The sequence below is a fragment of the Tyto alba genome, unplaced genomic scaffold (genome assembly GCF_018691265.1).
Source record: "Tyto alba isolate M040663 unplaced genomic scaffold, T.alba_DEE_v4.0 Super-Scaffold_14, whole genome shotgun sequence".
Taxonomy (NCBI): domain Eukaryota; kingdom Metazoa; phylum Chordata; class Aves; order Strigiformes; family Tytonidae; genus Tyto; species Tyto alba.
This window is the reverse complement of record NW_024881276.1, coordinates 32,330,612-32,355,279: the sequence shown is the minus strand read 5'-3', so window position 1 is coordinate 32,355,279 and position 24,668 is coordinate 32,330,612. Positions and strand designations below refer to the sequence as shown.

The following is a 24,668-nucleotide window of genomic DNA, read 5'->3' as shown; positions in this document are numbered from 1 at the left end:
CAGCAGCTTTTTTCCTATATCCCTTACCAATAACACTCCAATTACATGCTAAAAAATAATGCAGCTTTCAATTTGACTTCCATAAAGTCCCTTTCACTCCCACAAAAATCAGCGCCTTTGAGGATCATGCCTTCTAAAATTCCCAAGGGTCACAGCTGGTAACTTACTGAGTAGTATTTCTTCTTGGTTTTGTCAACACATTTTCCCTGGAGGCAGATCCTCCCTTTTCCACATGGTGTTCCCTCCACAGCAGGCAGCTTCTTAGTCAGACAAACCATCTGACCTTGGCGCACAACTGCACACCAGAGGCGAGAGCACACGTCCATACCAGGACACACAGTGTATTCGGGTCCAAACGCCAGTTTGCACTGACGAATGGCATCGTAGGTTTGTCCTGGAAGCTCCTCGGGGCCCAGGATCTGCTTTCTCGGTTGGTCCAGCAGACAGTTACCTAAAAGAGCAAACCAGCCTATTGTTACTCATTCCTAGTTTTCTTTGCAGTGCTGCAAATCTGTCATTCAAGTTAGGCAGACTGATAATGACAGTGAACCTCATTCAGAGGACACTGACTTGAATGGAAAGGCTCTCTGAGGTGCCATCAGGTTTTGGACAAGGTCATACTATTGCAACTGTGCTCTCACCCAGCAGCACACCAGGTGTCGAGCTGCCTATTTCCAGCCTGAGGTTGTAAATGGGTTTTACTCAGGTCCCTTTGGCCTTTCATCCTGGTTTCCTTTATTTGAATTGACTCTGAACATGTTCCACTTTATTTATCAGTCTGTGATTTAAGGAATGATCAAGTCTCATGGCAAAGTAAGCAAAGTTGTCATCTGAAGTTTGAGACGGAATGTCAGAAATGGTAAAGCTCCTAAAGGGATGCCAGAAAAATCACAAAAACAAGACTTGTAGCCAGTGAGGCTTTTTTTTTTTTTTTTTTTTTTTAAAAAAAAAGGGAAAAAAAATAAAACAGAAAAAACCCCCAACAGATCAAAGGAAAAATACAAGCTGCATATCAAAACTAATGTTGGTGGTAAATTTAGATGGGGCTTTCATTGTAAGGAATGATACTTGGCTGCTTCTGGAACCAGTTTGAAGAGGGCTATCCGTTTTATAAAAACATACATAAATAACAGAAAGAAAAGGGAAAAAAAAAAGCATTAACATAAAGAATTGTACATGTGTCTTGAGATATATTGCAGAGGTCAAGATTTGCCTGGCACACTCTAAAAATGAGAATTCACATTTAAGTTCTAGAGGATCTACTGATAGATTTTTTTTTACTACTGAAAACCTCACTTGTTGACATGCAGAACTATTTATTCAGTGTAACCTCTTTTACACTTCATGAAAGGGATATGTGGTCTGGGCAAGCTTCCCTTATCCTTAGCCAAAATAACTTACCACAATTTACCTCACTTTGGAGCCTACACCAGTACTCTTCAACTGGATCACAGGTGAAAAAAAGCTATCTATAAAAACCTCCCTATTTAGACAAAATGGAATAGAATTTCAAGCTATGGCAGTGAATTTAAACAAACCAAATACCCCATCTCTCAATGGCTTTGGTTTTCCCTCCAGAAAACACACTGCAATGGTTCTTTTTTTCCTCTAAAGACTAAGGTCAATTAGCAAATCAGCCAAAAAATCTTTCTGCATCATCACTTACTACTGAAAAACTGTCTTGTTAAAACTGTTTCATTTGTCCTTTTCTGTCCCTGATTTAACCTAGCCTTATCTTTAATCAGGATTATGCTGAATTTTTTAATGCAGACAAGATACGTTGATGCTAACTGATGAGTTGAGTGCCATGAGATAAAGATAACTAAAAGTACCCTGGTGTTCAAAGCCTGTTTTAGTGTAAAGTATTAGAGACATGGTGAGGAGTGAGAAAGCATGGATTTTTTTCTCGAGTTTCTGAAAAGGATGTAATTGACAACAGTTGCTGTCAAAAATACACTTTGTAAAAGAAAGTAACAGTGGTAGTCCTACTTCATACACCTTGTGATAAGGGAGGAAGCTAGTACAGTGTTAGGGCAGTGATGGAAAGGCACTAGCATATCAACATTCAGTAGTATACACTGCTATTGTATATATACTGCAGTTTATCAAACTCCCAAGTGGAACCATTATTCAGTATTTTAAAACATTGTAATAACAATTAATTTTGCAATGACAGACACTGCTGCTCATCACTGAGATCTACCATGGCTGACATGACTGGAAATATAAATTTAGAGAAAAAAGAAAAAAAGTCACATCCTTGCATATACTTGATCTGTCAATCATTTTAGTAAACATCGATTTGAACGCCTTTCACATGTGAATAACAAACAGGTTTCACAAACGTACACAGCAAATTTTTTCCCATCCAGAACACAAGGGAATAAGATGCAAACTTCTTAAGTGATACTGCTCTGAGGAAACATGTATAATTTCCACAGTCTGGTGTTTCAGCTGATCTCACATGATAAATTCAAAACAGAAGACAGCAAAGGCCCCTAAGGATTCCTCACAGGGGGAAAAAAAAAAAAAAAAGTCTTTACATTTATAGATAGTAGCAGTGTCTACGTTTAGACAGGCTGCAATGAAGTGCAGGTGTTTTTACCACCAGCTGGTCCAAACTCCTTGTAATGGCCAGAAAAGATGAGGTTATGAAGTTGGAGAATGGTTTGCCCTGGGTCCCCTGGTTGAGAGCACAGACAGGGCTTCAATTCAGTACATTACATTGCAACATAAAGAGCATGTATAAACTGCTATTCCCACTCTTTGTCCTGAGTACTAAAGAACATCTGTGTGCCCTGGAATAGAGCAACATTGTTGGCTGATGACAGTGTTAATTAAGCCATCTCATTATCTCTCCTCAATGTTATATGTAATACATCTTGGAAAAATAAAGGCAGAATAAGATCTGTGCAGGAAGCAGATAACCAGAATATAAATTAATTAAAATAGAAATAGTCCTTGCTTCAGGTTGCACAGAGCACCAAGCACTCTGACTAAACACAATAAGTGGCAAGCAATCATACCACAGCCCAGTGGTTGGCATGACAATAAAGGCAATTAGTACCTTAGGAGAGGGTTGGCTAAGAGCAGATGGAAATAAATGTCACTGTCTTCTGGACACTAACTGATCCTTTTATTCCTAAATGTCAAACTGCTGTCTGGGGTCATATCATGAGTGTAAAACAAATGGTGCTATCATGACAGTGATGTTTTTAGTCCTCAGAGTGGGCCTCAGGAGACAGGGAATCAGCACCTTGATCCTCCCCAGACCTCCTGGTTGACCTTGGATGAGACATTTATATTGGGATTTATTTAGCTGACTTTAACTGTATGTAATGCTGGTGTCTGCAATTCAGTCAGCTGTCAGATGTTTCACTACTCAGGCAAACGAGTTTATGGTGTAATTCAGCACCATTAATGCAAGTGATGAGATCAGTCAAACCACTGATGCCATCGATTAGACCCCTCTGCACTACAATGGGAATTTAAGTGCCCAGTTTAGGAGTAGCTACCTACATAGTAAATACCTACATCTTTTAAGTTCATGCCCCAACATCACTTTCCAAATTTAGAAAATATGAACATCAGTACCTGACAAAGTGATGTTAAGGAATAGGAGTCAAGAGTGTGATTTCTTCTGTTACAGCAGTATGAGGTGAATAACTAAATCTATACAGGAAACTTAAGTCTTTGGTAAGACATTGACTGTACTTTTGTAGTAAATACTGTTCACAGATCCAAACTTCTGGACTTCATTCACATTTCATTATGGTTACCCATAAGGAGCAGCAGATGAACGACTTTATTTATTTCCTCACACCAATGCTACCATGCCCTGTTTGTCACAAAGCATACATAGTTCATAACCTCATGCCCACTCAGACCAAAAGCCCAGTGCAAACTGCCTATGCTGCCTATCAGAGAGAATGGAAGAGTCTCCCCTTGACCAGTGCTTCCCACATAAGCTTCCCGTGACTACGCAAAATCTAGTCACAAACATCCTAAAAGAAAGCCTGATATGTGAGTATCTGTATTCTTTTGATGCAACTACTATTTTGTGCGTTATCTACATTATGCCTGCAGCATGGCTCAGAATTACACCTGAATGGTTAAGGTTTTCTTTCCTCTGCCTAGCAGCACTTGAGAGATAGAGTTTTCTTCCTTCTATGGGAAGATTGCAGGGGAGCTCCTTCTTGAAAACAAAAAGGGAGGGAAAACACCGCAACAGTACACCTGCCCCAGCTAAGGAAATAAATGAGCAACCCAAAAAGAAAACACGTGTTTATTCTGAAGGAAACACAGAAATATGGCACGTTTGCACTGATTTATTATCAGCACAAAGCAGTATGAAAGGCAGTGTCATGCTCTACTAGGATTCTGTGGTTTCTGGTACGCTCAGCAAACGGGAATTATGGAGCTATGGATTCATTCACTGCCTGGAAGAAGAAAATAAAACCAGAAGTTCCCTAAAATAACGCATGCTCTTTCAGCACAGTAATTTGAAGAAACTACAACTACCATTTTTACTCCAGAGATAGTGTTTGTGTTCTGTAAAGACAAATCTTTGATTTAAAATTTCATAAAAATTATAAACTTCAACAGAAAAGGAAGACTGCTACTTAGAAAAGGTCTCTGAAGGCCTGATCCATCAAGAAAAGAGACTCCCTAAACATTGTATATTTGAAATCACACCAATAAAATTAATTCCCAGGGGACTATGGACCTCTATGAGGAGAGGTTCAAATTTTTGGTAGCTCTTTGAGACTACATGCCTGAGTGATAACTACTCATGAGTATCAGAAAGGGCAATGTACCCCAACCCATCCATTAACAGACTGCCAGATCCTAAGCCCTTTACATGCAGCAAAGAATACATGACTTTGTGAAAAGTGTCAGTAGCTGAGAACTGACAAACTTCTTGTATAGGCAGGCAGTCAGCACTCATAACGAACATAATGCAGCTCTGAAGGATGTGCAGTTCCTACCTGCTTTTACTGAAAAAACCTGGTGAAGTTATATTCTTAGACGTGTAGGACTGATTGCTACAGCTCCCCCTTAACTTCCACATTGAGCCTGGGTCCAGCTCATGGGTAAGGGTCCAAATTTCAAGCATGCCCCCAGGTACAAACAAGCCAAAGGTGAGGTGGGTGGGAGAAAAGCTCTCTTTGCTTGCTTTATTGTCGGAGAAAGTACGTAGCTGGATGCATAGTAAAGAGAAGTTGTCAGGTCACAAAAAAGGGGAAGAAATGAAAACAGCCTTTCTACTCCCCTGCAACAGGAGGGGAACAGAAGAGCCAATGTAGTTTGGAGTTCCTTGTGCTCTCTAAGAGGTCATTCATGGATGGTGAGGGAAGTCCCTTTTTTTTGACCCCAGTGAACTGTACTGTACCTCAGTAACTAAACTCAAAAAGAAAAGTTCTCTTCGTATGTGGAAACTAACTTGGTAATATTAACTCAATGCCTAACCAATATGGACCATTAAACAAGACAGTACAGATTAATGGATCTAATAAAATTGAGACAAAAAATGAAGTCATTCTCCAATAGAGGAAAACAGGAGAAAATATTTCAGAGAGCACTGAAATTAGCTGACAAAATATTGAAAAGCAAAAAAATCTTTACATTCAGCAGACATACCATACTTTTTATCCATAAGCATTTTGGTTACCATAACAACTTGATCCATTCACTCAATTATGTCATTTTTATCTCAGCATTTTGGAATTTGAATGGTTTGTTTAAGAACTGCAGTTGCTTTGGGAGCACAATGAAGACTTTAAAATTCATTAGAGAGTGAAGACTATGATTTTTTTATTACTACTTTTGGAAAATGAAAGTTTTGCACATATTCCCCAAAGGGTAAATGACATATTTAACAAATATTAGTTACAGGACTTGGAAGGTAAGCTCCTGGGGCAGAAGTAATCTTTTACCATATACAGCACAGAGGAGTCTTAATTCTTGCTTACAGCCCCTCTACATAAAGATAATAAATACAATGGCATTATAAAGATAATAAATGCCATTAATGGTAATGAGAATACGTACCCTCTGCTCTTATCTGTAGTCTAACGCTAAGTAGACCTTATCACCCATTTTAATTTCTGTGAGAAAAAAAACCCATTTCTTTGTGTCCTCTGTTTAAAGTACTCTCTGAGCTCATACCTGTGGCATTTGGGAAGACAAGCCTAATTTCATGCTTTTAAAAAATGTCTTCATGTTCCAAACCAAATTACTGCCAACACACACACTATCAACTCTTTCTTTTATCTTGCATTTGAACCATGCAAAGGAAGGGTGAGACCCTGCGAGCCTTTCAGAACTTTGCCTTGTTTTGCAAGCACTTCCAAGATAGTCCTGAAGATGAGCAAGGAATGAACAAGCTGATATAAACTGTTCTTATTAAATAAAAATAGATCACAGTAAAAACTAACGCGTAGCTGACACAAGGTGTGATATACATACCATGACCATCATCAAAAAATTCTGTTATAGTTGCTGAAGTGCATTTGGACCAGGGTTTTGAAGCATCGATGCTAGTCAGAATGGAGGACATCAGGCGCTTATCTTCCATGGAGCCAAAGTTCTCCTCACAAAATTTGGAGTCATCATGGGAAAGTCCAAGCAAGTGTCCTACAGCAATTAAACAAATAAATAAAATTATATGACTATCCATAACAGAGTTTACCAGCTGGAGCTCATAGTCAAGGTAAAATGAACTGTGCAATTCATTCTCAAGTTTTGAAAAGCAGACCAAAGCAGGCCACCTGAAACATGGTATCTCTGCTTGAAGACAAAAAAGCTGTGACAGTTTACACCATTACATATAGGAAGGAACTAATGCCACCAGCTGTTTGATGATGACATGTCATCAAACTGTACTAACTGAACCCTGATGAAGACTAAAGTGAACTGTACTTATTTATACACATAAACAAGTTAGTTTTTACTGTTTTTTCAAATAATCTTCAGCAAGAAAGACTAATACTTCACTCTGCAAAGATGTTCTGCAACTGTCTAGAAAGGTGCTACAATACCTTTCTAAATGGACAAAAATGGTAGTATCTATGGAGCAACGGAACAAACTGTACATAAATTCTTAAAGTGCACTCCTCGCTAAAGTGTGAGTACCCTCCACAATACAACAGACAAACTGAATAATGTCCTCAGATAGTCTCTTCCATGTAGAGTCTTGTTTTGTGAGAGGGCACTTTTGAGTATTGTTTTGGTTAGGGTTTTAGTTTTGCTGTTTTTTTTTTCTTTTTTTTTAAGTATATGCTATTGGATATTTATACTCCAGGACACAAACTAATGTGCACACCAAGTAGCGCATGATGGACCCTGCAAAAATCCTTAATGTCCAGTGCTAGATGGGTTCTTGTAAGTGCAACAGCAACCTTTTCTGTAGATCAGTGATCCCCATCTTCTCTAGTCTCTGGGTAACAATAACAGATTGCAGGCAATACACTTTGTTCCTTCTGTACACATCAGGTTTAACTTTGATTTCCATGCCCACACTGGATTATTTCACAGCCAACATACTATCCAAGAGGTAGAAGACTGAATGGGAACCAAAGCTGCAGGGAGCTCAAGCCGAGACTTAACAGTCATAGTCTTCAACATAGGCCAGGACATGATTAATCAGACACCCAGGGCTAGACCAAGAGTGCTTTAATAATAAGGACAAAGACCACCCATCAAAGCCACTGCAGAGGAATAAACTCTCAAATAGCAGCTGAAGAGACACATTGTATTACTCTGCAATAACTAAAAGCCTACTACATACCATTGGCTTCACATTTTGGTATAACTGCTGTAGACTACCTGTAAGGTGACACGAGTAGGGACACTGATGGCAGGATATCATATTCTGATATCCATAGTAATAGTCATGACAATGGTAATAACAATAATAATACCTAAAATACAGGCCGGAAAAGAAAAAATCAGCAAATGTTACCTGTTTGCCTTATATAAATTTGCTGTTATGTTGTTTTCATCTGCTCTGGGGGAGAAGCCAAGAGGAAAGAGATAGAGGCAGCACTCACTGCTGGGCTGTATCTGAGGTTAGGAAAGTAGCTATCTGACCAGAAGTCTGTGTTAAGGCTGTAGGAGCTCAGAAATCAGGGTTTCTGTCCTGTGAGAGAAGCCAAGGTATCATCTGGCAGCTTTACTCAGATGCTGTGTTCCTGACCCAAGGATGGAGCTACAGGGAAAGTGGCAAGATGACCTTTATCTATCACTTCTAGTTGTAAGAGACATGACTGAGAACAGCCAGTCTGTCTTCTGCGGCTACAGAATCACCACGGCAGGGGAGGTGGGAAGGGGAATGAAGAGGCCATGTCTCTTTTTTCTCTCTTCCCCTGATGTGCACAGATTTACCAACATCATTCAAATACAGCTGCTATTCGAATAAAAGGCCCTGTAGTATTATAAATGCTAGTAAGAATTTATTCAAGGAACCCGAGTTAACACTGATGAGAGTTAATACTTTTTCCCCTGTTACTACTGTTGCTAATTACTATTGCAATGCTGTATCACAAGTACATTGGTGCAAAAACGTAATGAATCAAACTTCCATACTGAAAGGATGTGTAATTACTGGTGTGTTTTATATGCAAGATTTGGGCTTATTTTTTTCTGATAAGTAAACCTACTTTCCTTTGGAAATACTTATATATGGGCCAGATAATGCTATTTTCACTCTGTACTGAGACACAGCTGACTATCAGCAGGTACATGTCAAGTTTCAATCTAATATAGCACTATATAAATATTTGCTCTGAAAAGATGACATCTTTGTTTTATTTAAGCTAAATGCTGGTGCTGAGCAAAATAATTCACTAGTAAAATTATTCTTTCCAACAGACGCAATTCTCTGACAGCATAACCAAACAATCAGTGCATCACTCTAACATATAGGACAGATTCTGTGGAAGTGTCACAGGCTAAACGTTTAAGGAGTCAGCAGCTACTGTGCCAATGAGGACTACTTCTGACTTTGCCAAAGTCCTGGACACCAACAATGAACGTCTTCAGGAAATGCAGAGATGATGTTATTTTTGGCTGCCATTCTGTACAAGTGTTATCACTGAACTTGTACTCATGCTAATGCACTGAAGGGCACCAGGTCACACCTCATGTCTGAGAACTATGAGCAGAGCTGACAGGTTAATGAACCTCAACACATGCCTAGTAGTAATTAACTAGAACCATTTTCTGCTGACATTAAATAACTCCTTGTAGCATGTTTCACCAGTGTTTTGCTAACTTAAGCAAACATTTACTAGAGAGGGCTTTAGGCCTATCCTCTAGCTTTGGCTGACAGACCCCTTAATATATCGTGCAGGTCCCCATTTAAATCAGGACCACACACATTCTGCTTTGCAGAGCTGTGCAGGAGTTTCAGCTAGTTTCTTTTATGTTACTTGAATCTGTGCACTTGAATACGCATATACTATCAATCAATTAAAAAGAAATATTTGCAAAAAATTAGCCCAGCAAGCAAGAAAACACCATGCTGGTTAGACCTAAGCTTCACTATAGCAATCTTCTCTGAGACAACTTGTATGCTTAAAGGTTGCAAGAAGAATGCTTTTCTATTTAATGTCCCAGGGCTGCTCATAGTTGTAGAAATCACTTCATTGCAGCATGCTTGTGAAATAAGGTAACGAGCTCCTGTCAGTGGGTAATGAGGTTCTGTCATTGGAAAGGAGTTACATTTCTAAGTCATTGGACTTGGTACTAAACAGCTCTGGGTGAATAACAAAAGCTGGAGAATTGTCCTAAAAAGTTCGGCTGAATAACATCACATGGCACACAATGCATGCTCAGTGTAGGATATGAATAATAGTTGGATGCAAACCAGCAATTTGAGAACTTAATTTTTCAGAGTGCTCAATATTTTATAGCACCATCCAGAACTACGCAAAACTGTGATACGAAGGATTCAGTCTTGTGGGGCAGAATTCAAGTTTCTTAACCTTAGCACCCTCTGATACCACTCTGCAACACTCCATATGTTTAAGATACAACTTTGATCTCTATGTGAATCCCTTTCTTGCACCTTTTGTAACTGTATTGCACCTTTTGTAACTTTGTTCATCTTATGTGACAGACATCCCACATAAGCACATAATAAAAGACTATTTAATAGAGTGCAGATATGCACAGGCCCCATTAACGCTGACGCTTCTGAACGTGCAACTTGGACATCTCTGAATTTCTCTGATACCTATGATGTTCTTTTAACACATCTTTTTGTGTTAGTTCCTCCTTGCACCAACTTCATCAGTCCTGGTTTTGGAAAAACCTCTTTGTCTTTCCCACGTGAGTTTTTCAGCCCTGGCTCCTCCTGCAGTGCAATTTGGAAGCAACCTCAGCTTAGACAACCTACTGTCAGAGCTTTGTGGTCACACCACATCAAACTGCAGAAACCCTACAGCCAAGCAATGTGAATGCCCCTGCAGCAGGCCAGGGAGTATATTATACTTTAGCTTGCTCCTGGCTTCTCTGCCTAAAGATGGTGTGTTTCCTTCCCTCTTTACTCTGAGCGATGCGATGACTCTGCAGAGAACGTAACTGCTGAACTGTGGACTGAAGTTCTTCTTCCTTTCTTTTTCCTCCTTCATATATAGGAAAAAAAAAAATCCTTCAGATATGAGAAAGCTTGCAGCCAAATTTCAAGCTCTTCACTTTGAGCAGAGAAACTGAAAATTTTTCCATAAAATAATTGCAAATCAGTCTCCCTCTCAGAAATGGATGGACAGTCTCTGTGAAGTTCCTAGTAAATAAATAAAATTAAATGCTTCTCAGGTGAATATTCAACACAGAACATTTCATCCCAAATGCTTTGGCAAAAGCACGGGAAACTGAAACAAGGTCATCTTCTGGAAAGTGTCAAGCTACTGGCTTCACCTTTAATTACAGTGCAGCATAAATTCAATACTTTACAGTGATAAATGGGTTGAACTGAGAATATACCTAATTAAGAGTGTCTACTTTGTCATATTAAATCAGGCCACTGTTCTAATGCATGACAAGAGCTAAGTCATTTGGCAGACTTCAGCTTTTGAGAAGCTTTCCAAAGTATTTGTGAATCTCTCTTGTTATTTTTAAATTTTTCAAAAATAATTAAAAAAAAATATGACAAGGAAAGAAGTAGTAAGTATCAAATAACCTCCAAAATATTTAATTCTGATTGTCAGTATTTGAGCTTCTGAAGTAGCCACCAGTGACATTACTGAATATAATAGCTGTTTATAGCATTAAATATATGGATTCTAGCTCTCCATGTTGATATGCCTGTTATACCGATTTGTCAGTTAACTTTGTATGCATGCTTACAAACACTGTGAATGCAATTTTCAAAGAATTTTATGGAATTAAAAGTCCTAACTCTTATCACAACCTAAATCGCTCATTGTCCTGTCTTTTAAGGCATTCCGACCAGATTTAAAACAGATAGAAGCATATGACAAAGTTCCAATGACTCTTAAAATTGGATTTGTATTTCATTGAAAATAATCAAAATTCAAAATATCACAGCAATCGGTAATCTCTAATTACTGCCTAGCTAAGGTCTGCTCTTTTTAGCACAGAAGTGAGAACAACAAAGCACTTCTTCACCTGTACCCTTTGTCCTTTTGCATCCAAGATTTAAAGAAAGAACACTTCCCTTTCTACTTCATAAGTCTCCCCGCCATGACCTTCTCATGCATGAACATGCTGGTATTATCGCATATTGCTCAGGACATTAGGGTGGTTTCTGGTGGGGTGCTTCCTTTCAAAAGAACCAATGTGAAAAGGTTACAGGTCATCCTTTAAGTGATCCTGTATTGTAAGCATAATTCCAGAAAAAACTTTGGGCATAAGCAAAGACTTAAGGAACATGAAACTTTTAAAAACAATGCCAATTTCAGCACCACACCATTCTGTACTACTACGAACTTCAAACCAAGCTATTGAAAAAAAGAAAAAAAACCCCAAGGCTCCCAGCAGCTGTGTAAAATGATGACTGATTGAGAATGAGTTAGTAGATCATCTGATGTTTTCTACTTAATGAAGCATCTTACTGGTGTTGACAGTTCCCACTGAGCGAAAATGACATAATATAATTTTACCAGCAGGATGGTGTTTAGTTAAGTTATGCTGTAGGAATGCACAAAATGGTAAAAGAAACAGATGGCGAGGAAGCAGGGTTTACCCTCATGCAAGTGAAGAGGAGCTAGCCTTCTTGTAAATTGTTCCTTCCCAAACAGCAAAAAGACCAACCACCTAAATGGACTGACATCCTTTCCTCACAGCCTTCCTCTTTCCCTGAGGTGATACAAAGTGTGAGTACATCAGTAAACTGTTGAAAGCAGTATGAAAGCAACCTGCGGACTTTGGACCCTAGTTTATTTTGGGACATCAACTGCAAGGGGCTCTTGGTACAGATCAGTTTGTTTAGACCCTAAAGCAAGAAATGAAGGAGTCAATAGCAGTCATCAGCCCCTGGATCCCAGATCACCTGCACTGTCTGCATTCCTGACAGTGGACCTTGCACTGCACAAGCTTCCCTACCCCAACAACTACTGCAGGCCAACACCCCTTACAGCCCTACAGGAAATAACAGCCTCAGTGGGTTCAAAAAGAATTCCTAAACCTTGTAGAAATGGGGTGTATATTCCTGATATAAGATGGGAATACTCCAAAGCAGTTATGACAAGTCAGCTAAAACTTACATCCTCTCTGAATATCAGGATGCAAAAAGCTCTGCAGGAAAATCAGGAGTGCATCAGAGCTATGTTAGATGTGTGGTGAAGCACACTGCACCGCAGCTATTTTCTTCCCAGGAGTGCTGGGAAGCAAAACAGAAGTTTGTATATTTATGAATTTTCTTAAAATATGTTGCCAGAGCATCTTCAGAGGTTCTCTGTGTGAACAGCATGGAAAAAAATACTATAATCTCATTTATTTTCCACTGGTATCTCAAGCATATGAATAAAGAAAATAAAAAAGCATCCCCAATGTACAGCAAGTAAAACCTAGCTTTTGCTAGAACACAAATCGTGGTGGCTCTCCTGGAAAAAAAACCCAACAATCTCGTTTCTAGACATACACAGATCTCTAGTGCTTGAACTGAACAGCATGTCAAAGTACAGCTCTTGCACTGAATTTGGCCAAAGGACACATGCAAAGTGACACAGCATGCTAAAAAATGCTGCAGGCATTGTAATTTGTTTTCTTAGAAAAGCTCAGCTCCAATGAAGCATTTGTTTTTCAGTGAGGTCATGCCTGTCACCTAATCTTCAGTGGGGATCACTGGGGTACAAAAGAAGGTCAAGTGATTTGCCCAAGGTTACCCAGTGAGTCACTGGCTCTCATGGGATCAGGACTCAGGAAGCTCATGGCTCAACATTCCTTGGTCTAATCACCAGCCTGTACCTTCTGCACGAGCCTCTTGTTCTCTCCTTTGCTAAACAAAGATTGCACGCAAGAACTCTTTTAAAATAAAAACATTTCTTTTTGCATGTACTGTTTTTCTAACTTGTGCAAGTACTTGACTCCTCGTTAAGAACTGCATACTGCTATCACTCAGAAATCCTCTTGAAGTTACGGGAATTTTGCATAAAAAATGATGGACCTAAGCAATAATGATTAATAAAGTTTTTTTAGAAACCAGAAGTGTTTTGAATTACACAAGCTTACAAAAAAAATGCATTGAATATAAAACTGGTTATTCCTCTTTCTTCATACTTGAACTTTCCTTCCAATTTTCTTTTCTTTTACTGCTATCCATCACTTATGAAAGAAAAAAAGAAAAAAAAAAATCACTCTCTCTTCTAACTCTCCAGCCTGGAGGCAGTTTTTAATATTTCTGGCTTAAAAGAGTTCTTCAGACTGAATGAAACAATAGTCTGAAGTGCAGCTTCTTTTCAGGAGCAGACATAAAAAAAGCCACAGTCAGACATTCATACACCAGTCCTGCAGACTTTACACAAAACAAACTTCTGCTGAAATGGCTTGTTATAACAGACTTCTGTGGGAGATCACAGATACATCACCCCCGTCAGACAGACAATTTGCAGGCAAGATTCTGTCCAGGCAATTCAGACTACGCAATCAGAAACCACTATGTCCACATAGACTCAAATAATCATTAAAAAGATGTAGTTTTGGAGGTCCATGCTACATCTGCTATGCTAATTAATGGGGCATGTAGAAGATTAATATTAATTGTAATGAAAAAGTGGGAGATGGTGATACCCATTTCACATCTGTCCAACCCAGAGTACCTCTCAAAGAATATAGTTCATGGAAGCTCATGGTAAATGAATGAACTCTAGGAGACCAGATAGTGCAAGAATGTAAAAATTGCACTGCCTGCTGCCTGTCTGTTGGGCAATTCCGCCTTCCTCTCTGTATTGGAACTACTTTCCACACACAACCTACATGGTCATATCAGTAGTATTTACCTGCCAAGTAGGAAAGTAATCCCTACTTTCTCCTGCAGTCTGGAAGACTTGGGGGGGTTCAGGCACACACAGCTGAAGTGGACTTTTTTTAGAATTATAGAATCATTTAGGTTGGAAAAGACCCTTAAGATCATTGAGTCCAATTGTAAACCTAACGCTGTGAAGTCCACCACTAAACCATGTCCCTAAAATAATTTTTGATAATGATTGTTCTGAAACATTATATATTACATACAACATTGTAAGTTAAAAATATTGTTGGGCAAGCCAAGAATTTTTACCCAAAATTTTAACTAGCAACCTTTTGTAGAGCTGATGGTTGTTTTTTGTCGCATCAGTTAAATTTTCTGCTCCACTTTTCACTTCTTCTGAAGGCTTAGCTTTGACTGCCCATCTTTTCTCTTAAATAAATGGGCTATGTTCATGAGGGGCTTAATTCAAGAGCTTTTGCAAGCAGAAGTTTAGATAGAACTTTCACAAAGGTTCAAAGAGAAGGAATCAAGCAATTTTCCTAAGGTATGTCATCAGAGAAGACTTGGATGAGTGTACTCTATCTTTTTTTGTTTTAAGAAAGCAAATCTGCCTAATTATGATTACCTGGATATTTGCCTAAACTTAATCTGTCATGAAGGAAACATTATACGTAAGTCAGACAACATTCATCATTTTTTCATGTGCCTATGAGATTTTGTGCCCTTGGCAATGTATCCCCCTTGAAATGAAAGGCTACAAAAGATTTGTACCTGTCAAGTCTGAAGCTCGCCTTTATCTGCTTTATCTTGACAGCCTTGAAATCAAAGGGCTACATGTTCAGCAGTGGAAAAGAAAAGATGACTGTATTTAGTTACTTTTGAACACATGTGGTAAAATATGGAATAAGAGTATTTTGTGACTCTTCTATGGACATCAAAAGCCTGACTACGATGTAAATGTCATACACGTTGTTCTTAGTTTCAGTTTTTTTCTGAAGAAGGGTCAGAGTCATACAGTTTGTTATAAAGGTTACATAGGTTAGACATGGTAGACATGGCCCTCTTTCTGTGGAGGCCTACAACTCAAATACAGGCTCTGGCTCTGAATACACAATTTCAATCCATTCAGAATTCAGTGAAATCATATTTTGATGTATTTCAGTGAACCACCTGAGCAGGGACCTGAGGAGTGATACCTCACTTCTAAAATAGCATCTTCACATAAAATCATGCATTTTATTACAGAACCACCCTTTGCTGACAGCGCTTGCGATATTTTTGTCCTCAGTGGTGGCAGATGCCACTGAATGATGGCATGCTGAAAAAGATTTGGTATTAAACGTGTTATTTGCTAGTTTTAGTTTCTGTATAGTTTCTTGATTTTAGGTGATACACCGTAGAGCTGTGGAGGAAGTTGTGATAACTTCACATAACCATAGAAAATGAGGCTGACAGGAGACCTTGAAAAGCCATCTTGTATATCCCGTGGGCAGGATCAGCATTCCTCAAGCCACAGCTGTTTTATCCAGCCAGCTTCTGCGAATCTCCAGTAACGGGATTTCACAGCCTCCCCAAGCAATACATTCTTGCCCTTAACTGTCCTTCTGGTTAGATGATTTTGGCTAACGCTTAAAGTAAATCTCCCTTGCTGCAATTTAAGGCCATTACCCCTTGTGCTGTCCCAGGTGGACATGGAGAATGATTTATTACGTAAATTTGCACAATGATTTTTTTAGTATATTTGAAGACGGCTTTTATGCTCCTCTTTGGCCTTCCCTTCTCGAAAGTCACATGTAAAAGATAAAAGAAAACTAATGAACAGAGGTTTAATTAGTTCCATGTAGCAATTTTAAAGCTATATTCTAAAAATAAAATACTTGGAAAGAACATCAGTAAACCATATTACTCAGGAGGATAGAAGGAGTAATACCATGCCAGCATGGTTGCATAACAGAGAAATAGGAATTTGCAAAAGGTCAAATGAACATTACTACTGAGCAAAAAGTCGTTGCTTTCTCTGCATCTCCTCAAAAAAAAAAAAAATTCTTCAAGTTTGATGAAAAGAATAAAGATACATATAATTTAGATAATTAGACCTATGTAACTCTCACTGCACTAAACCAGAGCTTCGCTTGCTTAAAGACTGCAAGAAGGATGCATTTGTATTTAAGGACTAGATTGAAACTCAAGAGACAAGTTTAATCCTTGGCTGACCTTGAGACTTTCTTTGCAATTTTGGGAAATTACCTATTGATAAAACAAGCAGTAGCTCCACTTATTTCTCTTGAACTCTCCTCATTTTGTTTTTGTAGATGACAAACCCTTTAGGGTGGTGGGATGTCTGTACCAAAGTGTGTGGGACTCCAGCATAGGAGGAGCCAAAGTCAGCAGAAACTTCTGACTGTGACTGTATCACAAAATGCAACACCAGGTTACTAAACAAGGAATTGTCATATATTGGATACATCCCATCACAAGAGGTGTTAAATGTAACTTCAAATTGATTGACTCTGTCTGTTGGTGATATTGGATTATGTTTATCTTCACAGGATGAACAGGTTGGCTTATAATTCAGAGCTGTAGAAGTAACAAATCTCCAACCCAAAAGTCCATAGTATTAGAGTGAGAATCTAGTTATTTTTGTTTCCTGATGGTTATTTTAATAAGCTATATATGGAAAAGCAATATGCTAGTACTGACCTATGAAAAACATTAAATAAATGTTGAGATTATGAGCAATCATAGATTCTTTAATGCTTTTCTCCAGATGCCTATGTGAAGCACGGAAGTGCATGAAATAAGGAAACATCATTTTTTTACAGACAATAGGCCGATAATAACAAAGACTTGGACACTGTCTACACACTGTGCCTAAACTACCTCAGATAGCCCTGCAGAGCTATGGAGGCATAGCTGAAGGAGTTGCCTAAAGTCAAAAAAGAGAACCATATGCCACAACATGGAGCTGAACTGATGATTTCAGGCAAGAATCCAGAAGACTGTTTTTGTGACAGCAAAGCTACTGCTGTCCAAACTGATAGCAGCATGTCCCCTGCCAGAAAATAACCATATATGGATTTACCATTAGTGGTCGGATGTCTTGACAGTCTATGATTTAAAAATAACATTTATGCTATTAGCACTGCTTCCCTTTAATCTGAGGAGAAACTGGAGCATCCCATTCAAAGTTACAAGGTTTCCCCCCGTTTTTTGTTGCATTATCCTCATTTTCTGCATTTGACATTGGAGACAAATTATTACTGATTTTTCTACATCCAAGTAGGACAAGATTCAGGTCCTACCTCATCAATCTTTATAAAAGAATATCCGCCTCTTATTGTCAGCTAATCAGTTGTACTGAGAATTTGCTTGCATCTATTTCTTTCTGTGCTCTTATTCACAATTCTTTGGAGATTTTGCCTGTTATTGCTGCTCATTCATACTCTCCCCCTCAAAAACCACTGGTCAAAAATCCATCTGTTTTATCTGAAAGGAATAAAACATCTAACACATAAAATAGTAGAAACACAGGCAATAGAAGTGGCATGCTTTATTCTCCAGCAGGCTGCTTTTTGGCTTCCTATGCACGTATTCAACCTGAGCCCCTGGCCTGTGCATCGTCCTGTTTGGTTGAGCTGCAGTTCCATTTACTTTGGTTGCCTTTCAGAGAAAGAATTGGATTCTTCAGAGAGGAAACAAGAGTATTCAGATCCCCTTGGAAGTCAAAGTGAGGACACACAGCCATTCTCCAGATCAAGTCCGTGTTAATAATGCTGCATCTGCTATCCATGCATACACAGCAGTGTTATTTAAAAACCTGCAGACAGTGACTCTGACTCACTTAGCGGCTCACCTTGCTCTTCCTACTGACATAAAGGCTTAGAGCCCTTAGCATCACCCCTGTCTTGCGGGGTACCTCCTGTGTTGCCAAGTGAATTCCACCGAATATCTAAGCCGCTGTAAAATTAAAGCTACACCCTACCCACAAGACAGGGGGAACTTTAAGACTTCTGAATTGTAGGAAGAAATCTGGTCTCCAAATAAAATAAAGCGAGGTTTTCTCCAAAGTGCTTAACTAAAGGGTATCCATACCACACTTTTATTTTTCATCCTTTTTTGACCTTTAATTTAATCTAAGTACTCAAGCAGTTTTAGCTGTGTTTTCTTCTCAACTTCTCCCACTTCAGGCCACACACACAAAGATCATTCTGTGACTTGACACCCCTCCTTTCTTAAAATCTTATGGTGAGGAGAAAAAAAAAAAAGGATGTTATTTTAAACAACCTCAAACTAGAGTTTTTTTGTCCATTAGGGTGCTTATTTATTCGTTTTATTTCATGCCTTTTTTACATTGAAAATTATAGCTTTTACAGATTCTTGTAAACGTCTAGGTATGAAAATGGCTCATTTTCAAAAATGTTCCTCTAGATCACTAAAAATAATTCACTTTTGTTTACATTTTCCTTGTGTGGAGTTCAAGGTAATAATATGTATATTTACACTCATCTTTATTGATTTATGCTCTTTCATTTTTAATCTACCTAAACATGTATTTACTGCTGATAAAATGGTAGTTGAGACACATTACTGACCTCTTCATGCACCAGATATATCAACAGTGGCATCACAAGAAGGTCCCTCATCCAACCTTGCCAATGCCCACTAACCTGCAGCACTAGGCATCACTTCTGGATGCAAAAAGATACAAGCTCCCTCTAGCAGGCTGGTCTTTGAGTGACAGGCTAAGTTTGCCAATCTATCTACTTGTCCCAGTTCTAGACCAGGTTCATGATGGGTCATTAGCTTGACAGCATCCATGTTTGATGCCACTAAACTTATCTAATGTGAAGCTGTATTTGATGTATTGCTGTACTTAGGTCCCATTGTTCTGAATCAGTGATTTCAGAGGGCTTTTTCTTTTATAATTACATTCTTGTTTATTAAAATAAAATTTCTGTTTTGGGAACTCATTCTGCCACAACATTTTATGTTTTCAGGCAACACATGATCCCTTACCACGTGCTACTGGTTTCATTTCTTTGTAGCACCACGAGAGGAGTAGGGTCAGGTTCACTGATCATTGAAGGGTCAGGTCACTGACATGCCAGCTGCTTTTTCATACTTGGTGACCTCCAGTTGCTGAGCCATATGTATATATAAGGCACACAACTCTTGGGCTCTACCTGCTAGCTACTTGAAAATTGAACTACTGCAATGATACTCCCAAAGCAAACTTTACTTTGGTTTGGCATGAGGTACAAGGCAATTCAGCAATTGGCTCTCTCTGAAAGTTCTCCTTTCCTTATTTTTTCCTTCCAAGAATGTTTTACTTTTTTTTTTTTTTAAAAAAAAAAAAAAAAAAAGAATGTTCTCCACTTTTGGATTGCTGTTCACTCACCAAAGTGAATAGCCCTCATACTGACTGTATTTCCAGTGAACACAGCTCACAAAACACTAGTAAATTTAAAAAAATCAAAACCGCAGAAGTCTCTCTGAAGGAATACATCATGACATATGTAATATCCCAGAATACGCACCTTCTTCTGTCACTAGTTCTATCTTAAACCTTCTGAAGAGTACATGTAAGGCTCCTACATTATATTGCTGTCCACTAAGGTAGAAACTGAAGCAAAGTTGAACAGTTTTTTGGACCAAAACGTTATCACCTAAATACTATTGCATTTATTTCAGGATTCACATTAGTACTATATTTTACCATAAATGTGGAATTTCCATACACTTAGAAAAGGATTAGAAATCATTTTTTTCTGCAAAAGCCTTCCTCTGCAAGCAATACATTGTCCCAAGAAAAAGTTTCAGAAGTAGTTCAAAAAGGTGAGTTATTTTCCACTGTGTATGCACTAAATGCATGCAAATTACAATAGGTGAGCCAAACATTTTCTCAGGAGTGACACATATTGACATCTTTGGACAGTAGCAGCAGTCTTTGAATTTTCACTTCAACTACTGCTTAAAAATGACACTGTCAGAAAGGAAACACCTACTGTGCACCTTCACTTGCCTTCTGATCCCTTATTAGTTAACCCTGAAGTGCATATATATACAGCCCTAATCCCCAAGTGAGTATCTGGACCAGGGGAAATCTGGAATTAATTGCAAAGTATTTTGGTTACTAATGCAGCTGTTACAAGTGTTTGATTTGGCAAGTGAACAGAAAAGGCACTGCATACCAATTTCGTGAGCCACTGTAAAAGCTGCATGGAGGCCGTCATCTTCAATCACTGCACAGCTGCGCTCGGGAGAGCATATGGTCCCAACGTCTGCCATTCCCAGAGTATCACATGAATGATGCCCACATAAATCCTGTCCAGGAAGGAAAAAAAATAAAAATCATTAAAATAAATTTTTACACCCATAGGTAACAACAGGTTAAAGTCACCAGCCCTCTGCAAACTGCAGAACCTGGATAAAAACATCAATATAAGCTCCCATCTAAAGATGTCAGTGCAGTTTAAAAGCACAGTGACCCAATCCCACCCCTAGTAAAGTCAGTGGGAGTATTTTCATTGACTTTAATAGGATTTGGATAAATTCTGTAATTAATTATTGTTAGTTATATTTGTATTTCTGCAATGCATACAGAGGCTCAAACTTGTATTGAGTTAGGTACTCAAAATACATGCTGTAGAAGCATTTCTACACTGACAATAAAAATAGAATATTCTCTTTATTTACAGAAGGTGAACCAAGGTGCAGAGAGAAAGCTTCAGACTCCTGATCAGTCCCTGAACCAGAGTTCACCTTTCTTCTCCAAATGCAAGTCCCATACTTGCACTTAATTAGATTGTTATATACTAAACCTCATGTCACATCTGTCAAGTAGTACAATGATTAATAATGTATTACCCAATATAACAAGTATTTGAGCAATTCTCAGAGGTTGCTTAAAAAGTCAGTGATACAACAGAGTGTAAAATCCCCTGATTCCTAGTCTTACTATCACTACAACTTGATCATGTTTCCTACCTGTAGATATGGGGTGTCTTCAAAAACCATGCAGGTAGCATTAGGTTTTTCCTTTCTGTTCCAGGATGCTAATGCTAATGCTAAAGGCAGCTTTGGTTAGATACAGTGTTTTAATCATAAGCAGTAACTGTTCAGTGTTTCTGCTGAAGCAGAGGGAAGAATACTAGTCTGAATATATATATACATGCTTTTTTGTTTGAGAAGGAAAAGTAGGTACCATGCTATTTGGAACACATCAACATTTCATTGTGGTGGAATGAAATTACCATTTTCAAGGCATGACAGTATTATCAAATGTTATTATCAAAATGATCAAAGAGTACCTTTTTACCCTTAATTTTTAAGACTCCCTTCTTCCTTTCAGATCTCCTTTTAGAATGACTTTCTTTTACGAAGTCTTTCATAATTAATCCATCTGAGTAACAGATATCCTGTATGAGGCTTCAGGTCAACAATGTTCACTGATTATGATAGTTTCAAATTTAGGCAAAATCGAAAATGCACAGGATACAAATTCCACTAAAGTCAAAGAAAAACACACTAAGTTCTCAGATACTGTGACAGAGCATCTCTTCACATTTTTTTTCCCCAAGATGAAATAAAGAATTTTTCAAGCTAAAATTACACAGCATTACTACATATATGGAACAAGAATTATGGGATAAGTTCTGGCTTCCAGGTGTCTGGGAACTCTTTTCGGTAAGTGCACTCTTGGTGCTACTTAATGTCAAGATTTAAATGACAGTACCAAGTAACAAAACAGCCTCACAAGAAGAGAAGGAATAAAGTTCAAAAGTATTTCAATTCCCAAATTTTCACAGGTATAATCCATGGTTTAAGAAAAACTTCCATTCTGTAGCAATGCAGATAATATACAGACAAATTTCTCTCTAACCCCACTGGTTCCCACCCTTGACATCCAATTAGCTCCCCAGACTTTGCTTCTGGCTCTGCATGGGTTATGCAAAGGTATGGAATAAGCATGTCCTTTTTCAAGTACTTTAAAAGAAATGCAATTTTTTTCCAGTTTTATTTAGGCAAATAAACTTCATATCATTTTCAGTATCTCTGGACCAATGTTGGAAGAGGCCCTAAGTGAGGTCATGTTATTATAGCATCAAACATCTGGGGTATATTCAACAAGGAAGGTACAATTCTTAAACTCCTGTTACTTTTGTTTGGGTTCATATCCGTTTAGTCCTTTATGTTTCACTTCTGAATCTAGCCCTTTCAGTCTAAGGGTACATTTTACATAGAGCAAACACTACGTAAATGTAACTGTAAGTGGTTTACCCACAGCAGCAGGAGTAACAAAACTCAGAAAAAATGCATGTGCCTAGTACCAAAAAAATACCTTTTACTGGTGATATAATTGGTCTAAATAAATGAATGTAAGATGTATAGGAAGTAAGATACCTTTATACTAGTGCAATCTGAACTGAATCCACACAACCAGTTGAACTGAAATTCTGACACAAGTACCAGAAAGCACATAAATCAGACAGAAAGCAGATTACTGGAGGAGGTCTAAACCACTCTCGGGTTGACAATGCCAATAATAGTATAAAATGCATTAATTCAGGCCTTGTCTCTGCATGAAGATTCTGTGTCATTTGGTCTCTTCTTGTATTTAGGTGTCACTATTACACAGATACTTACATCAGTACTGCTCCCAGTGTGGGCGCAATTCTATCAGCACACAGAGATTTTATGCCAGTGCATGATTTATTTCCATTCACATAAATGAAGAAGCTATGCCGGTGATATGGCTGTGAAGCTACAACTGCAGATGCAACCAGACCTCTCACTGCTTCTCCAGATTTGATGACACAAGTATAATTAAAAGAATACAATCTTTCGAAACAGACAATCTCATAAACTTCCTTAGAGTTACTTCTGATAGGATGTGTGGAGTATGGAAAATTACGACAGGGATGTTAACTGTAAACAGCCCTGCTGACTCTTGTCTGGTTAGTAATCCCACCCTCAAAATTTCAAAAGCTATGCACAGGATTGCGTTATGCCATCTTCATTAAACATCAAAAAAAATAGCTATGTACACATGCAAGCACTAATGGACATCGCAATGTTTGGTTACTTTTCATATGTTATGTGCTACTGACATCACACCACACTACATGCCTGGGTTTTCCTCAGAAATCCAGTCAAATCAAACCACTGTTCCTCCATTTGCACAATTTCCCAGGGTATGACACTTATCCACACATCTCAGCATCCCACCAGTAACTCTCAAGGCAGTGCTCCTTTGCAAAACAGTTGTCTAGAGAAAACAAAGCAGGCTTTATGCTTTATGAAACACTTTAACTTTGCGTCAGGTAAAATTAATTTCTTGAAGGGCTGTATTAGTTAAAGATTGCTCCTAGGAAATCCCACAGCAGAAAATAAGTGATTCTGAAAATTGCTCATCTGTAAAATTACCTAGCTCCTCCAACACCCCACAGACAGCTGGAAAACAGCTGTCCTCAGATGGTGTGGGACCAACAATCCCTGTGTCAAGGAGAAGAGAGGAGAGTGACCGCACTGTGATCAGAAAGCAGTGGCCAGGCAGAGAGTAAAGCCCCATTCCCCCTGGCCAGCCCCCTCCCCGCAGCCGCGCTGCCTCCCCAGCAGCCTGAGCAAGGCTGTTCGGGGAGCCCAGCAGCCGGGCAGCGGTGGAGGCTCGTAAAGGATCTTGGAAACAAGGAGGGAAGTATCTTATGGCATTAGGTTCTTTGTAGGAAGCTGTTATTGGGGATGGATGTCTATGGGTTGCCCCTCTGCTGCTAGAGCAAGGCATACGTTGGCTACACCTTGAAAAGAGAGCGTGTGCTGAGTCCTCTGGTTTTTGTTGCAGACTTCAGTTCTCAGTGACTGCATGAGGATGCTTTTTTTAAGTTAATGCTGACATTGTCAATAATCACTTTGGCAGATTACTGAGGACTCAGCTCCATTATGTTCTCAACTCATAGTCTCATTTATTCTTTATTTCTCTTGCCTCTGCATGATTTGAACTTTAATGTATTTCTACTCATAGCATCACATAGTATACATTACGTACATAATTGAAGCCTATCAAGTGGCATCTCTGAGACAAATATTTTGAAAAGTTTGCTATCGGGTCGACTAACCATTCCCTAGCCACGGTCCTTCCCAATAGCATGATTTCAAGTGACGTTATTGAAAATCGCACCTGTTCACACTTCTGCTGATTTAAATCTCTATGACAAAATTTCTTTTTACTTAAACC

At 38.7% G+C, this 24,668-nt stretch overlaps 1 protein-coding gene across 1 annotated transcript in view; it reads right to left on the bottom strand.

The window, feature by feature from the left end:
• Nucleotides 1-24,668, bottom strand: part of ADAMTS5 (ADAM metallopeptidase with thrombospondin type 1 motif 5) — a 46,735-nt gene that overhangs the window by 13,374 nt on the left and 8,693 nt on the right. The window contains exons 2-4 of the mRNA XM_033011378.2: nt 20,626-20,758; nt 6,469-6,636; nt 168-451 (exon numbers count right to left, since the gene is read on the bottom strand). Coding sequence (XP_032867269.2) covers nt 168-451; nt 6,469-6,636; nt 20,626-20,758 — 585 coding nt within the window. The remainder of the gene's footprint in view (nt 1-167; nt 452-6,468; nt 6,637-20,625; nt 20,759-24,668) is intronic.